The sequence below is a fragment of the Mastigoproctus giganteus genome, chromosome 6 (genome assembly GCF_048544385.1).
Source record: "Mastigoproctus giganteus isolate SK-2022 chromosome 6, ASM4854438v1, whole genome shotgun sequence".
Taxonomy (NCBI): Eukaryota; Metazoa; Arthropoda; class Arachnida; order Uropygi; family Thelyphonidae; genus Mastigoproctus; species Mastigoproctus giganteus.
The window spans coordinates 59,729,676-59,748,238 of NC_143580.1; the positions used below are offsets into that span (position 1 = coordinate 59,729,676).

General features: G+C 37.3%; 1 protein-coding gene across 1 annotated transcript in view; it reads left to right on the forward strand.

Annotated features, from left to right (window-relative positions):
- Window positions 1-18,563, forward strand: part of Rubicon (run domain Beclin-1-interacting and cysteine-rich domain-containing protein rubicon) — a 289,246-nt gene that overhangs the window by 55,227 nt on the left and 215,456 nt on the right. The window contains exon 6 of the mRNA XM_090376184.1: window positions 15,376-15,488. Within this exon, the coding sequence (XP_090232310.1) occupies window positions 15,376-15,488 (113 nt within the window). The remainder of the gene's footprint in view (window positions 1-15,375; window positions 15,489-18,563) is intronic.

An 18,563-nucleotide genomic window follows, 5' to 3' on the forward strand; every position in this document is an offset into this window, starting at 1 on the left:
CTTTAAAGAACTTGATTCTTTTTTTTTAAACCAGAAAATTGGAGTTTTAAGTGATATTTCAGATTTTTGTCATAGTTTTTGTATATTCTTATATTTTTTATTTTTTCTCATTCTTTATCTTATTTTTATTTATATTTTGATTTCTTTAACATAACAGAGACCTTTCATTTTAAGAAACAAAATGAAAGTTTGCATGTCAAAATGAATCTGGTATGTATAGCTTGCATGTCATAATGAATCTGGAACTATAAGCACAATCTTAGCCAACATAGAAGAGCACCCTAAGCACATAAGTGCTCTTCTATAATGCCTAAACAGTGCTTACGAGTAACAGATTGGGGACTCCTGCTTTAACAGTTATTGAAAATTTATTATATCATTGTCGTACTTTTGCTTGTTTAATTAAATTTTTAAAATTTCATATAATGTCTCTAATAAATTGCATTTGAACTTATTAAGAATTTGGAAACACAAGAATTTTAGTGATTATATATATATATATATATATATATATATATATATATATATATATATATATATATGATTCAATGAAATTACTAATGTCTTATTTTTGCTGCCTACGTCGGCAGCGAAAATCGTAGGAATTCCAATAGTCCAGGTCTCTGTAAGCCACAACAATAGTCCAGGTCTCTTTCATGCATGCAAACATAATTCTTTCCCTATGTATAAGAATTGCTACAATATGCAATAGCATCAGCCTATTTTCAGACAACATTAAAATACTCTACAATAAATTACTACAAAATAAATTCCCGGCTACTTTCCTGTGCCACCACTTCACAAAAGCATTTAACATTATTAAATTTAAAAATATTACAGACTACGACCTAGTTCTAAACATCAATGTCAGTAGACTAACCTCCTTTACTTTCTGGCTTGTACATATTGTATAGTTTCATACCCCCTTGACTCTGTCATGTCTCACAGTGTGGAAAGCTCGTGCCCACGGATTGTCTGTTGATGGGGGTATTATGTTTCTCGTCTTGCCATACTTTTTGTGTATTCTTATATTTTTTTATTTTTTATCTCATTCTTTATCTTATTTTTATTTATAGTTTGATTTCTTTAACATTGCCACTATTAATTTAAACACAAGGCAATTGTCCAGGGGGCCATCTGTGGTATAGGCTTGCAACCCCGGACTGCCAAGCCCTACTTTATTCACTTCCATTTCAGTTACTTTTAGCCGTTCTTTTTACTACATTTTATTTCTCATGAACAATTAGGCTGGCCGAAAGCAATATCAAGATGCTATTTCTCTACTATCCTTACTTGTTTCTTCTATTACAAAGTTTGGTGTCTTTTCCACACTACTTTTTTAGTTTTTGTTTCTCCCTCTGCTGGCTTTTTGCCTCATCTGTTTAATTGCTCACTCCCCCGTCACACGGGTACAGCACTGGATTACGATTTTATGCCTTCCCATCCCCTTACACGGGGATACTTCAATTGACACACACACACATATATATATATATATATATATATGTGTGTGTGTGTCAATTGACACACATATATTGACAATGTCTTCCGGTCCATACAGACAGTAAGTTCTCTTGTTTTTGCCCCATCTCTTAGATATTTTTGAGTTTAAATTTTATACTTTTCTTTCCACAGGTTTTTATTTATCATTATTATTTTTATTTTTTATTTTATAATTTATTTATTATTTTATTCTTCCTTCTGGTCTCTGTCGGGTCATCTATGTTGTATACGTATACCATTTACGTGTACAACATAACAGAGACCTGGACTATTGTTGTGACTCTTATGATTTTTGCTGCCGACCCTTTTGAAGTTGTAGTTAAAGTCCTAGGACCCACAGCTTTTGGTTCTTACAATTATTATGCCCTTATTACTTGAATTTTATATTTATTTCAGGTATATTGATTTTTTACTTACAGGTTCTCCCTATTCTTCCATGGTTACTGCACCTTATAGCTGAACTCCCCTACCATATGCACAAATATACTGATTTTTACCTTTTTTGTCTCTCTCTCTCTATATATATATATATATATAATTTTTTTTTTTTTTTTTTTTAATTATTATTTATGGTTCCTTTGTTCTGATCATAATATGAGATTGCCAGTGAGTTAAATGAGTGGTACACAAATTGTGGGTAGTAGAACATATTTTATTCAAAAAAAAAAAATTTTTTTTTTTTTTTTTTTTTAAGAATGCAATCTTTAAATAATATGGTTCACTAACATCATAGTTTGTTATGTCATAGGTTGAATTATGCTTTCTGGGCTGGGGGAGAGGACAGCTAGAAATAGGGGACATAAATTCAAGTTACGGGGGGAAATGTTTAGATTGGACTGCAGGAAGTTTTATTTTAGCCATCGAGTTATAAATTACTGGAATAAGTTGCCTTCATGGGTGGTAGAGGCCGATAGTTTGGGGAAATTCAAAGGTCATCTGTATAGTACTTTCGGGTAAGGGAAGCGCATAGGATGATAGGTTTAATTTCCTTTTTTTTTTTATTCTTTTTTTTTTTATTCTTTTTTTTTTTTTTTTTTTTTTCTTTTTTTTTTTGGCTGGTGCAGCATAAGCCATAGGCTTTCTTGCACCATGCGGCCATTACTAATACTAAAAGCAAATCATCCATAAAAAAACTATATACTACTGTAACCTACAATGATGTACACTAAAACATCAAATGAAATGCTGATTATTCAACTTCATAATGTGTGTGAGTACAGATTTTTCACAACATTCCAACTATAGAATCTTATTTTTTTATTATTTTTTTTTTCAAATACAAATGGATGAATATTGTCATGCCAATGTTTGCAAAAATGATTATTTATAAATTTTCTAACCTTTGTTTAGAGTAATCAGCAAATGCATTGTCAGCCTAATGTTCATATAAAAACTAAACTTGACAATTTTTGAATTTTCTAGTCATCTAAAAGCTGTTAATCCTGTAGGCCCCATAATGCTAATAAATCTCAACACTATAAAAACTGTTGAGAACAGCAAGTTTACATGCAGTCACACAATTCCAAATTTGTCTCAGTTCCAAAAAAATTTATACTGTAAGTTATCTGCTGCCCACTTTGAAGGTAGAGTGCAGTAAAGACTTTTGCGGTGCAAAATAAAATCTCTACTTTTCAACTGGTAAAGGATAAAGCTGCAAAATCTTCTTTTCTGTAATCATGGAAGAGTAAGTTGAATAGTAAAATTGTGTGGAGAATAAACTGATAATGCAAAATTCAGAACAAAAAAAAAAAAAAAAAAAACATGGTAGCCACAAGTTTCATTTGGTTGACCCAGTTGTAATTATAATTTGGGAAAACAGGGTTGCATGTGTAAACTCGCACATTGGAAATTACTTAGGAAACAATTTACATTTTAAGCCATAGATCATAAAAACAAGTAAATTTATTCACAATCCAGCAACATACATTAATTTAGTTCAACAAGGGCATCCATCCTTTTAGAGTCTAAAACAAGTACAATGCTGAAGGTCATAGGACACAGGGGCTCTTGCGACCTGCTGCCAACATAATCAGCTCCTTACCACTAATTAGGAATTTTTCAAAGAAAGGTTTTATTTTTGTTTATCTGTATTTCTATTCAAGTTTAATTATTTAGATGTAATAATTAAATACAAAAATATAACACTTATTATATGATAATGACATTCTCATTATGTGGTTGTAATAATATTAAATATTGAGGAAGATACATAAAATAACATGTAAAAGTGATTCAGAAAATTGAATATTAGTATTAACAGATATTTCACAAAAGTCATAGTGAAACTGTTTTATGGGGGGGGGGGGACATTTTATAAAAAATGTTCATATTGCAAATAAAATTGAATATGTTGATTTTAAAGAAACTTAGAACACAAAAAATATGCTTTATAAACAACAAATTTTAATTATTAACTATAAATTCTTCATATGTGGACAGTCTCCTCCCACAACTGTATTATTGTATTGTCCATTTCTCTTAGAGGATAAAAATATTTTTTTAATTCTTCTTAAAAATTAGCAAATTTAACAACAGTATCAAAGCAGCTACTGCTTTAATCTGATTTAATTTTTGCTTCTTTAGTACCTTTTGCATTAGCAGATCTTTACTCTTGAACTGCTATTCCTCTCTCTGCTTCCATTACCCTATAATATCTAGCTTTATCTTCTTCCAGCCACGTGCTTTTAACTCCAAAATTATAATATCTTTTTTGCTACTGTTGTATGAACATTTTTGCATTTTTTATCTTTTGATTTTAATCTTCCATTTAAATTAATAAAAACATCATTTAATAGTTCTTTCCATGCACTTAATGTTGTATTATACTTTTTTATTCCACCTTACAGCCAATTTACAAATGACATGTTTCATGATTTTAATTTTTAATAATGATAATAATATTTAATAGTTATAATTTTTAATACTGATCATTATATTTTCATATCTTTTGGCCCACTCATTGTCAGAATTCCAAAAAATATATACACTCTTCAATTGTTCCCTTCAATACGACATCTACAGCTGAGTGACTCCCTGATTCACACATTGTATGTAGTCTGTGGTTTTGGGAGTTAAGAAAAAGCTCTTGATATTGCCATCATTGCTTGATAAAATAACAGCAGAAGGATGTGCCAGTGTGTAATATAACAATGTGTGTTTAATTTTAAATTTTTAATAGTTTTACTTATTTTACTGTGAATGAAAAAGGGTGATTGTTTATTATCCTCCTGCCAGTATTTACGAAATTGCCACTCTAGCATCTAAAGGTTGGTTTGGTTTTGGTTTTTTTTTTTAGGAGCATTAGCAACTAAGGCCATATTGCTCTGGGGATATGCAGTGGTCATTCCCTGACCTTTCCGCATCCTCTGTATTTGGTGGCTCACGGGCTCGAACCCCGGTCTAATCAAGAAACATGTGCTACGCACTGCTGCTCCTGCCCACCTGGCTACGGAGGTGCCTACATCTAAAGGTGTGCGTGCGTGTGTGTGTGTGCGCGCGCTCGCGCATATTCTGTAGCACAGAGCAGAACAAAAAGTAAAATAAAATGACAAGTTGTAGTTAAACTAGGTTTAATGTTAAATACATATGATAAACAGTAAAAACAGACTATGTTAGGTTAGGTACATACAGTAACCAGTAATACAAAAAGATTTCGTGCTTTATGTTGCCCTTCATCAGTTAACCATTGGATTTAAAGTTTTGCAAATGTAGAACTTAAGAGTGCGATGGCAGTCATGCATAGTGAACTGCGTGATGCAACAACTAACTGTTGGAAGTTGAGGTCTGTGGTTATGACGTATGGGAACGTTGCCACCGTTTATCAGTCATGAGAATGGTTGCTTCAATAATAGGATGACTGACATCCTCTGTTTCTGTTGACAGAAGTATTAGAGCATGTGATGTGCAGTGACTCCAACCAGGCGCAGCATCAGTAATGGTGGGACCGATCGACAACCATGACATCGCGGCATGGGTCAATGTCGTGTTGGGTTGACCAGAAGTGCTCAGCAATGACTGAGTGTTCTGTGTCCACTAAGCGAATAGCTCTTTCCTGTTCTGAAATAAGTTTGCCAAGCCTTTTCCAGTTTCCCCGATGTAGCAGCTAGTGCAATCACGGCAAGAAATGCAGTAGATTAGTCCACTCTGTAGTAAAGTGGGTACTGGTGTTTTCACTTTGGAGATGAGGGATCGCAATTTCCTGCCTGGGAGCTGTGCGCATTTTATCCAATGAGATTTCAGGAACCTAGAAACCTGATGTGAAAGGTTTGGGTACTATGTGATAAAGGCACTTGTGGCAGAGTCATTACCTTGAATGGTCCTGTTGGTTGCTGCGCAGTCATGGGCTTGTAGGTCGCACCTATCTAGGGTACTGGTGGGATAGTCACATCTTGTAAGATCTGTCTTAACCCTAGCAATCTCGGTGCATCTCTCTCATCTGTAGAACTAGAGTGGGTCCAGGCATGAATTAACAAAGCCCACGTAGTGCCTGGACAATGGCTGCGCGTGTGTGCTAACCAGTAGTTGGTAAATGGCCAGTACACATTGGTTTGTGATAGACTGTTGTGCACAGGTGTGTGTGTGCCCTCACGTCGGACCAGGGTGTCCAAGTATGGTAGGGTATTGCCCGACTCTAGTTCAATAGTGAATTTTATGAAGGGTAATAGAGAGTTAAGGTGGTATCCGAGTCGGTTGTCTGAATCTCTGGAAATAACTACAAACACATCATCCATGTAGCAACACCAAAAGGTAATGGGATCTGGTATATTCGTAAACACACGACTCTACAATTCTTCCATTGTGATGTTTGCTGTGACTGAACTAACTGGGGAACCCATGACCGTGCCGTGCACCTGATGGTAAATGGAGTCATTGAACAGTGATTGTGCCACCAGTTAAGCACAGTCTGAGAGCGGTAGAAATATCATCTGAAGTTAGTTGGGTTCTGTTGCTAAGGGACTGATCACTATCCAAAAGTTCCTTGGTGCAAGGATGGCAAGCTCAACAGGGATGGAAGTAAATAGGGACACTACATCGAACGAGGCCATGACTTGATCATCCGAGATGGATAGGGCTGGGATCAGTTCTATAAATTCACCACTGTCGGAAATGGTCTTCTGCACTCAGGCTTCCCTTTATTCATAGTATTTATCAGTGGGCACTGCTCTTCTTGGACTAACATTAGTGGACTTCCTCAGGGTTGAGTGCTGGATCCTTTCTTATTTTCGATATTTATTAGCAATATTGATGACGGCATATGAAGAGAAGACTAATGTCAGATATTGCAAATGATATGAAGGATAGTAGGGTGGGTTGTGAAAGAAATCGGGGTATAATGCTACAACAAGAGCTAAAAAAATTAGCCAGATGAGCTGAGAAGTGGCAATTGAGGTTTAACATAGAAAAATGCAAGTTACTGCATATGAAGAGCAATTATCTCATAGCATACCATTTCGTTGGTGCCACACTCAAGGTCACCATACAGATATCTTATAAACTAGTGGAGAAACACTAAGATCTGGGGTAATTATACAGTCTGACACGAAGTTCTCTGAGTAGCATAGACAGACTGCTAGGATAGCTTACGAAGTTCTATCAATGATATACAAGAATTTTTCCACCAGGTGCAAGGAGGTGATTCTGTTGTATAAGGCAGTGATTAGCCTGCATCTTGAGTACTTCATACAGGTCCTGAAACTTCATTTTAGGAAGGATATGAATCTGCTGGAACAGGCACAAAGAAGAGCAACAAACGTCTGGAAACTGGGCACCTGTGAGGAGACATGATTGAAGTGTTTAAGGCCTTAAATGGATTGAGCGAATTATTCATAAATTCAGACGGCATCTTGCTCAAGAGCTCATGAGCCTACCTTGCTTGAGAGCCATCTTAAAGATAGCTCTTGCTCAGATGACACACATGGAGATGTCAATTTAAATTGAAAAAGGATGATTATAGGATAGATGGGCAAAAATTTGCTTTCAGCCAGAGAATGATTGCTCACTGGAGCAATCTGGAGTTATGGAGGTGGGTAGTTCAAAAATTATTAGAGGGGATGGACTTGTGCGTGTGTGTTGGCTGATGCCATATAAGCATGCTTCCCTGCATCATTTGTTTCTACTAATACTCATGATATTAACTGATTGTTGTACCTTTGTTTTGAATGCAGTTGGTTCAAATGGATAGACTGAAAAAATTTAAAGAAAAATTTATACCATTTGGTTCCTGACACCTGTCATTGATATTGTTCCAGGTATGATAGGCTAGGGCTTTTTTCCTGGGAGACTAAAATTATGATGGAACAGATAATTCAGTCTTATTTGTGAATCAAGTGGACTGAATTTTGGTGAGATCCAGTTGTTCTGGAATAGCCATATTCTCTGTTTGTACCTTCATGTTAGTGGGACTATTAGTAACCCTTGGTATATAACCCATATGCAAGGCATGAAACATTACACCTAGTGTGAACTAATGTGAGTGAGGGGATGTGTGGCAGCCATATCACACAAGAGAAATGTCATCCCTTTGTCACTAGGCTGTATTAGGTGCTAGATGACTCATTGTTTGCTTCGCCATCACTCTGCTTATTGAAGGTGTGAAGTGGTGAAACTCATGTTTAGTCTCCAGAGATAAGCTCCAGCAACTCCCTTCACTTCTATTATGTAATACTAGCGATATCTTATGAGGTTATGTAGGCATTGGGGCAAGATTCAGTGTTCCTTGCATTTCGAGAGTAGACTTCTAAAAGTGTATTTGCTGGCTCACTGCTAGATACTCCACTGGAATTAGCCTGTTGGTAATGCTCTAAGGAGGCAGCTAGATCAGCTAGTGTATAATCTGGCTGCCTGTATTCTAACAGGCAGCCAGATCAAAAAGAGGAATAGAGATCAGAAACAGGTAGTGAATGAAGGGGACCCGAGAAGTGTGTATGAGGGAGGGGCCATTTTTGAGGCCATGTTACGTCAAGGAGCTATCTATTGAATGCATCATGAATAGTCAAGAATAATAAAACAAACTTATCAGTGAAAAGAACCAAAGCTCCCAAAAACTTCCTCATTCATATCAAAAATATATGTGGTCTCAGTTCTAATCTCAGAGATATCCATGTCCGCTTACAGTATCTGTTAAGTCCCACTTTTTTTTTTTTTTTGACAGACTCGCTTATCCCAATCTCAATTATACTACTCATCTCAGTTGCCTTAGCTATTCACTGTACGATTCCCTTTGCTTCAAAGTGATATTTGTGCATAATTCCCATCTGATATTCCTTGTCCGTACTTCTTAATTTAGAATCTCCTCTTTTTGATCTCTGGTTTAAATCCCTCTGCTCCAATTTTTAAAATTCATCTGCTTCTATTGTTCATCCTTTGACTTCTCTTTCTTTGAAACTCCACCTTCTCCAGTCTAATTTTCCTTGGTGACTTTAATGTTTACAACTCCAATTGACTTCAGGTTCCTAGTTTCACACGCACACCCCCACTGGTTGAGATGCCAAGGCTTTTGCCATTACCAGTGACCACACACAGTTTGTTTTGTTACTTTACCTACTCAGAATACCTCAGTTAGATCTTTCAAAGACTGACTGTTGTTTGGGGATTCCCGACTTTGCATAATGGTCCAGCTGGACTGCAGACATTTTGGAGATCATTATAATGTGATGGTCTATTAGTGTAAAACAATTATGTGATGTCCAACATAGTTTTGTTGGATCCTGAGGACTTCTGTGATCTTAAGTAATGTGAATGCCCATTAATGTTAAATATCTTAGATGTGATTAACCAAATAGGCTATGTTGTTATGACTTGTGTGAGCAAAGATAATAGTGACCTACGTCCTTGTGGCAGGAATGGTAATTGGTGGTGTGGGATGTTATGTCCCCACCCTCCCCACAAGGCCAAAGTTCAACTCACTAGTAAATCTCTTATTTTCATATGTTTAAGTTCACCAAAAAAGTGATAGTCTGTTTATTATTTAAATAACCAACTGACACTCTTCTGGTTAAGAACATATAAGCAGATGAGCTCTAGGTGGCATATGTGCAAAAGCACAGGTGGCATCTAGTTCACTGGTTAACTTAAATGACAAATGACTTAGAATAACCAAACAATCCTAATCACATGTCTAACATTCTTGATTTTTTTTCAAAGTGGTCAGTGTTACATGGTCAGTGTTTGTGGTTTCCTAGGCACTTCTGATCACAACTTGGTAATGGTCTTTTCTCTCTCTCTCTCTCTCTCTCTCTCTCTCTCTCTCTCTCTCTCTCTCTCTCTCTCTCTCTCTCTCTCTTATTTCCATTCTCACCCTTGTACTGAATGGCAATACAAGATTGCCTAATGCGATGAGCTGAATAATTTATATTCTTCATTTCCTTGGTTGGATTACTATTTTAAATCTCCTGATCCCAATGTTTGTTCAGGTCATGTCAATGAAAATATTCTTGTATGGTAAAAGATAATCTTTTATTCTGCATTCCATCCTACAATCTTGTCCCTTTATAAACTTTGGTTTTTTCTGATAAGTGGGCCAAACCTGTTCAAGATAAAAGTGTTGCTTATTGCAATTAGCTTGCATCCAAAACTCCAGGTTCATTTTCTGCTTACCCAAGCTCACAACAACAATTGTAAAGCAGTTATTAGTCAGTCAAAACTATTTTGAACAGGATAATAATAAGAGCAAACGTGTTTCCCATCCAAATGGTAGTCAAGCATCCTGATGTCTTGCCAGGGCTGTTGGCCAAAACTTCTGTCCATCAAAACTCTGTTACTGACTGATGGTTCTGTTTTGCCCTCAGCTAAAGATAAAGCTGACTTCCTAGTATATTTTTTCTTCTAACTCTTATATTGGCAATCTTGGTAAACCAACTACTCTCATGTCCAACATACTCCACTCTGAGGCACACTATAGCCCCAGCAGCTCATGCACCATTAAACCCCCATCACACATACTCCACTCAGTGCCGCTCATGGTCTTCCATTAGAAAGATATTTAGGAGAATTCTCAGAAATCATGATGACAGGAAGCTACAGGTTTCAAGGATATTTCTCATTTGTTTTAGACCTGTGCTCCCGAACTGGCTCCTGTTCAGTCCTGCTTTTTTTTTTTTTTTTTTTTCACTTTTTTATTCCACTTGAATTTTTCCTTTTTTGTTTAGAATTTGCTTATTTCCAGCCAGTTCCTGAAAAGGGTTTTGATTATGTTTTAAGATATTAAGATTTTGATTGTTTGACATAAAAGTCTTAAATAAGCTCTCAACTTATGGTGGTAGTAGTGGCATGTAATGCAAAAAAGCAAGTTTATGAGCTTATGCAGCATCAGCCAAAAAAAAAAATTTACAAAACAATTCCCTCTAAATGTTTGTCCAATTCCTCCTTAAATTTATTTAACCTATCAACTTCCACAGCGACAGGTGGAAGTTTGTTCCAGCAATTAATCACTCGCTGGCTAAAGGCAAATTTCCGCACATCTATTCTACATCTTTCCTTCCTCAATTTGAATTTATGCCCCCTTAGATTCGTAATCTGAACAAGTGGAAGAATCCCATCAGAATTCAGCGTGCTAAACCCATTGAAGGCCTTATACACCTCAATCAGAATACCTCGCAGGTGCCTAGTCTCCAGCTGCTGCAATTTGCAGAACTTAAACCTCTCTTGGTAAGAGGATCCCTTCATTTCCCTCACCAGTCTTGTTGCCGTTCTCTGTACATGCTCAAGCAAATCTACATCCGTCCTAAAATGAGGTCTCCAGACCTGTATGCAGTACTCAAGGCATGGCCTGACCATTGCCTTATACAGAGGGACAGTCACCTCCTTTTCCCTGCTATCAAAATTCCTATATATCATTGGCGCCTCCGTAGCCAGGTGGGAAGGAGCAACACTGCATAGCACACGCTTCTTGATTAGACCGGGGTTCGAGCCCGTCACCACCAAATACGGAGGATGCGGAAAGGTCAGGGAATGACCACCGCATATTCCCGGAGCAATATGGCCTTAGTTGCTAATGCTCCTAAAAATCAAACAACAACAACGATCCTATATATCATTGACAAAATCCCATGACCTGCCCTGGGAGCCTGTCTGCATTGCTCAGAAAACTTCATATCTTACTGCACAATTACTCCCAGGTCTTTCATTTTCTACCACCTTGAGTTTAATACCACACGGTTTTTTACGTTTGTCTGGGGTTACTTCTACCCATATGCATTACTTTGCATTTGTGAATGTTAAACTTCAGTTGCCACTTCTCAGCCCATCTGCCCAAATTTTCTAAATCCTGTTGCAGTAGCACACTGCCATTACTGTCATTAACAACCCTGCCAACCTTTGTATCATCTGTAAACTTTGACACTAAGCCTTATATACCTTCATCAGTATCATTGATAAATATACAAAACAGTGGACCCAACATCGAACCCTGTAGGACTTCACTAATAACATTAGTCCACGAAGAGCAGCACCCATTGATTACCACCCCTCTGTCTTCTCCCACTCAACTGTCCTTTTATCCATTGTAGCAACTTACCCTTAATACCATTCTGCTCCAACTTGTACAGTAGTCTTCCATGTGCAACAGTATCAAAAGCTTTCCTGAAATCTAAGTATATGATATCAAAATTATTTTTTGCATCCAATTCCTTTGTAACCACATCATAATATCCAATCAGATTTGTCAGACAGACTTTCCCTTAACAAACCCATGGTGTGTCTGAATTATTGCTGCAGTCATGTCTAGATCATGTCTAGATGCATCTTTAACCAATGACTCCATTATTTTACCCGGAACAGAAGTTAAACTAACTGGCCTGTAATTACTCATGTCATTTGTCACCCTTCGATTTGTCACCCTTCGATCCCCCTTTGTGAATTGGGGATACATTTGCACATCTCTAGTCCGTAGGGACCTCCCCTGAATCCAAGGATGCTCTCATAATTATGACCAAGGGTTTGCTTACTTCCTTTGCAGGTGCCTCCGTAGCCCAGGTGGGCAGGAGCAGCAGTGTGTAGCACACACTTCTTGATTAGACTGTGGTTCGAGCCCATGACCACCAAATACTGAGGATGCGGAAAGGTCAGGGAATGACCACAGCATATCCCCGAAGCAATGTGGCCTTAGTTGCTAATGCTCTTAAAAACCAAATAACAAAAAACAAACTTCCTTTGCTGTCTCCTTTAATATAAGTGGATAGATCCCATCCACCCCAGGTGCCTTTCTTATGTTTAACTTCAGCAATTTCTGCTCTACTTTGTTCTCAGTTATTACAAAATCATTAAGCACCCTGCTACAATTTGATAACCTTCTGGCATTTTCAAACCTTAATAACTCCATGTGTGAATGTAGATGCCAAATACTCATTCAGTTTGTTTGCTATCTGAGCGGGATCATCAACAGTTAAACTATCGATATCAAGTGGACCAATCAGATTCATCCCCTTCCTTTTAGAGTTTGTATGAGTAAAGAAATCCTTGCTGTTTTTCTTAGCATCCTTTGCCAAAGATTTCTTGTAATTTGCCTTCGCCTGCCTATCCTCCTTTGTGACTTGATTACAGACTAGCTTATATCTGCCATAGACTTCTGTGTCTGATGTGGGATTTACTTAAAGATATAATTACTATCATGGGTAAAGGAAAGGGTTTTTGCTTCCGTAAACGTGACTACAGTGGTCTCAGACAGTTTTTAAATTCTGTACAGTGGGATCAACTGATGATGTTTCTTGTAATCTGCCTTCACCTTCCTAACCTGCTTTGTGACTTGATTACAGACTAGCTTATATCTGCCATAGGCTTAATCAAGGCTGTAATCAAGTCACAAAAAGGACGTCAGGCAAGCAAAGGCAGATTACAAGAAATATTTGGCAAAGGATGCTAAGAAACACAGCAAGGATTTCTATACTTATATAAACTCTAAAAGGAAGGGGATGAATCTGATTGGTCTGCCAACTTTTTCCTAAATTGTGTATCCAGTTTTCTCTCTGAATGCTCGCCAAGGGTGATAATTCCTTCACTAACATTAGTGTGTGCCCAGAGGTTCAGTTCCTTGTCTCATTCTTTTACTCTCTGTATCAGGTGGATTTCAGATTTTACTCTCTGAAATCCACTGACTAGTTTTTTTGATGGTAGCACACTACAATTCCACCTTCCAGTTTGAGAATTCTTGATCTGCACAAACAGCCTCAACTTCTTGAATATCCACCAGCTTTAATGCTGATCTCCAGGTGATTCTCCACTGGGGTAAAGAAAACTTAGTTAAGTTTAATGCTTCTTTTTTTTTTTTTTTTTTTTAATCTTTGACACTGAGATTTCTATACATCACACATCTCTAGTAGGGATTAACCTGACTTCTGATCTCTCTCTCTCTCTCTCTCTCTCTCTCTCGGTATAAGCAATATTTGTTTAGTTTTCTTCTAAACAACAACTCACTGTAGAAATCTCAAATTTGCTCTATCACGGAATACTGTTCCCATATCTGGGGCAGTGCCGCTAAAACCTTTCTCAGGTTAATTAATGACCCATCTCTTATAAGTTTAAAAGAATATCCAGTAATAAATTAATGTTGTCATTAGCTTTCTCCACTCTGTCGCATAGTATACATTCTAATTCTTCTGCTTGACTCCTTTTTTTTTCTGAATTGGCATCCTTAATCTCCCATTTTCTTCCAAACACATGCTTCAAACAGCCAGCATCCATTCACTGTCCAACTGCAAACTTACAGAACCAACTTTTCCTCTTATCTCTTCTACTTCCCTTTTCTAGAGAAACCTTCTTCACATTTATTTCTTGAAGACTTCAATCTACAAAAATTCAAGTCTGTCGGAAGTATCTTCTGTCTTTTCAGCATTCAAGCAGTACGCAGTATTAAGTATTGCAGGTTCATATATCTTTTATGTTTTTGGCTTTTCATTAAAAAAATATATATACATGTATTTGAAGGAATATGCAATTGAAGTGGCTAAAAAGCTTTTGGGAGGGTGGGCATGCCATATAAACTTGTTTCCTTTCACCATTTTTCTAATACTGTTATCTCATATGTGTTTTCTAAACTTTCATCAGTGTTATTCAACTCATTGAGAATGCTATCAGTTATTTTGGGTGTTTCTGCTTTGAATTACATTGTTAGTATTTTAATTGAAAGAAATGGCACTTAAGAATAAATCCTTTCTCATTTTCCATTAATTAAAAAGATCTCAGCCACATGGCACAATGTGTTTCCTGTGATTTGCACCTTGATATATTATGTCATTATAGATGTAGGTTAAAATAATATCTATAATCAAATGTCATTAGCTATTAATTTTATTTATAAAGCTAAACCGTCATTGTTAAGATTAGCTGCCACAGCAGATGACACTTTCTATGAGTGAACATTAGTATGTAAAGACTTCATATCAAATGATTGAAATATGTTCCCTGTGTAATTTTATATATCTAATTAAGGAATTGCATGTTCAGTATTTTTTGTGTGTTTCTTATTGATTGATTCATTAGTCTTTATGATATTTACTATAACTCTTGCTATATTTGCAGTTATTGTATTACTGAAACACTCTTGCTCTGTCTGGTTTGTGCAGCTACTAACTTGAAATAGATATGGATAGTTGTGGTATGACCCAATGATCAGCATGCCAATTTGCTATTGATTTTGCCTTCAGATTTCATACATGGAGAATAATATCATTGAATTATCATGCTCTACGTAGAAGCATCTTGCTGATAATCATGAGTGCAAATTTATTTTCTCTTCTCCGAGTGGAATTCTTAGATGGGGAAATAAAACTTCACTTATTTATTTTTCATAGTTATGTGTAATTCACTTTATTAAAATTCATTGTAAAACTATTAGCATGTTGCTGTACTTGACTGTGTAAATCATTTTTCCTTTTCTAGATAGCCGTATTGTAGTGCCAACTGAATGTTTTTTTCCTATACCACAGCAAGGACAAAGTCTTACCAGTTTTCTGTCTTCAAAGGACTTCCTTTCATGTGCAGAACTTGACAAGGTCAGCTAAACATGTTAAACTTGTTTTTCACATAATGTGTAATTTCACTTTATTTTCAGACATATGTTATACAGTGTACTCAATTTTGGACATTGTATTTACTGGTATAATTTTCTTCATAATCGAGTTACCAAAACTGTAGTATCAGGAGTGCTAGACCTGTTGAAGATACTAGTAGAGGCTTGTAACTGTTCTGATATAATGCTGCCAATGTGACTTTTGAATTTCTCATTAAATTCAAGTAGGAGGGCTTGTTTCTTTAAGGATTATATTGGACATTTTGATACAGCTGCCACTTCTAATAACCCTGTAGCTGATACTCCAGAGCAAATGATTCTCAACCAAGCCCCCTCGACATGGGCACCTGTATGTGATGGGGGGGCCTTCAAGTGATGCTGCCAGGGATAACAGATTAGCATCACCGGGATCCATTGGCCATACCTTGGTTCTGGGGTTATGTCATTGGAAACTGGTGTGTGTGCAGCCATGCACAACCTGTGGAAACTTGTCAAGAGAGATCCTGGTAGGTGATGGGCCCAACCCTTATACACCACTTTGGCTCCTGGTTTGACAAGATGGGAAGTTTGGACCAGCCCAACTGGGATCAATCAGCAGGTGGTTCTTACTGCTGCAGGCAACTACATTTCAATAGGTCTCCTTCCCTTTGGTCCTGGGACAGGGTTAAGGCTTCTTGGAAGTGTGGATATGATGTTCTAAGCGAACTTGGTGTCCCATTTGCATACACTACCTACTAGTTCATGAATGGGCATCCCTGTTTAAGGCTCTGTGGTGGGTGAGGTGTTTAGGGCATCAGAAACTTTATTTTATTCTTATGAGCAATTTAAATCCCTCTTCTTCTTCTGGGGCTTCAAAAAGGTCCCTGCCTAATCATTTTGACATGGTGACCTAAATAATTAGGTCAGTGAAAGTTTAAATTTTTATAAAACACCTGGTTTTGGCACATTATAGCCTTAGTTGCTAATGTGCAAATAAAACCCAACAACCAACCAACCAGCCTAATCATTCAGTTGATACTGACAATACTTCCTCAAAAAGACCTAGAACTGAGGATACAACCCAATGTCACCACTTTTTTCCTCATTCTTCAATTCAACTGGAGAGCAGGCAATCAGGAAAATGTCACCCTTCTTCATCCAGAAAGAATTAAAAGTATTGACAGGATCCCCAAAATCTGTGAAAAGGCTGTGATCTGGAGATCTTTTAGTTGACGCATCATGTGCCAAACATGCCCAGTATGTTCTGGAGGCCACATCAACAGGGGAATTACTTGTCATTATAATTCTCCATAAAACTCTGAACTCCTCATGTGGTGCATTATCATAGTGAGATCTTTTTTGTGTCTCTGAATAAGAGATCTGCTCTGAATTTAAAGATCAAAGTGTGACAACTATCAAGCGAATATTGATGTGCAAGGATGGGAATATCATTCCTGCATGAGTTCTTATCCTTCCATTCAACATCCCCATGGACTCCAGTTTCCCTCAAGACAGGCTATTTAAGTAAGGATTTACATTCCAAATCCACTGAGATCTTTTAAATTCCAAAAAGTACAGCCTCTCATGGCTTCTCTGTCTTGTCTTGATGTGGTGCCAAAGACGCTGAGAGCAAGAAATGTTCAGATTTCCAAGCCAATTTGTACAGATTGCGAGAGAGAGAGAGAGAGAGAGAGAGAGAGAGAGAGCACCCTGCATATTCTCGAGTATGCTAGCAGTGAAAAGAGAAAAATTCAAAAACTAAAATTCAAAAACTTCAGTCACAAAAACAAGTGTAAAAGTGAAGGAGGTGGATGCTGGACAGCATCCATATGTCCCCCAAAAAAGCAGGGGCGTTCCTAGGGTATGTTGAACCTGAGTGCCAATCGCAATTTGGTGCTCGGGTGCCAATTGAAAATTTCTGTCCCCTTTAAAATTTTCTTGATGTGTGTATGTTAAGTTTCAGGTGCCCCTTAAATGTTGGCACCCGGGTGCAGTGCACCCTCAGGACGGCCTGCCCCTGCCAAAAAAGATAAACCGAAATCTGAGAAAACAGCCCTCAGCCCTTCAGAAGTCCGCAGACAGATCCAGCAATGGTAACATTTAAATTCTTACAGTGGAATTGCTGTGGATTTCATAGAAATGGTGGTAACATCAAATCCTTCCTGTGTAAGTATGAGCCAACTTGCTTTTTCTTGCAGGCACCTCCATAGCCAGGTGGGAAGGAGCAGCAGTGCGTAACACACGCTTCTTGATTAGACCGGATTAAAAGTATTGGCCCGTCACCACCAAATACGGAGGATGCAGAAAGGTCAGGGAATGACCACCGCATATCCCGGAGCAATATGGCCTTAGTTGCTAATGCAATTGCTTTTTCCTGCAGGAGACTTATTTTAAAGGTAAATGAGAACCCTTCCTTGCATAATTGTTCAATTATCCAGAAGGGCAGAATCAGGGATGGCCCTGTTCCCCAAAGGAGTTGCCATCCTTGTAGATGACCATACCCCTTTTTAAGCTGTGCCACTTATCTCCAGTATAGAAGCGGTAGTAACTCGCATTACAGTAGAGTTCCTTGTAACTATTTGTTCCATCTGTTTACCACCTGGGAATGACATCTACTAAGCAGACCTTAATGATCTCATTAAGCAATTGCCTCCCCCTTTTTCTTATACAAGGGGGATCCTAATGGATATTGTACTCTTTGGGATAGTGCAGATGTGACTGGGAGAGCTCAAATTGTAGAGCAGCATTTCTCAACTGATGGTATGTGGAAAAAGATTTGCCATCCTTGTAGATGACAAGGATGGTTGAGTTTTGTTTTTTTTTTTTTTTTTTTTAATTTATGAAATTATGAAAAATAAAACATTAAAAATGTCCCCCTCTAAAGGTAAATGATTACATGTTTTATCTATCTTTTTTTCAATCTAATAGGAGTTCACAAAGTGTGTTGATTTTCAAATATTTTTATCAATCTCCAAGTGGATAGCTATATATTTCTCAGTAAACTTAAAATCACGACAGTCTTATCTCGCATTGTTTTCTATTCCTTCCCAGAAAGCTCGCTTACATGGCAGTGTTGCTG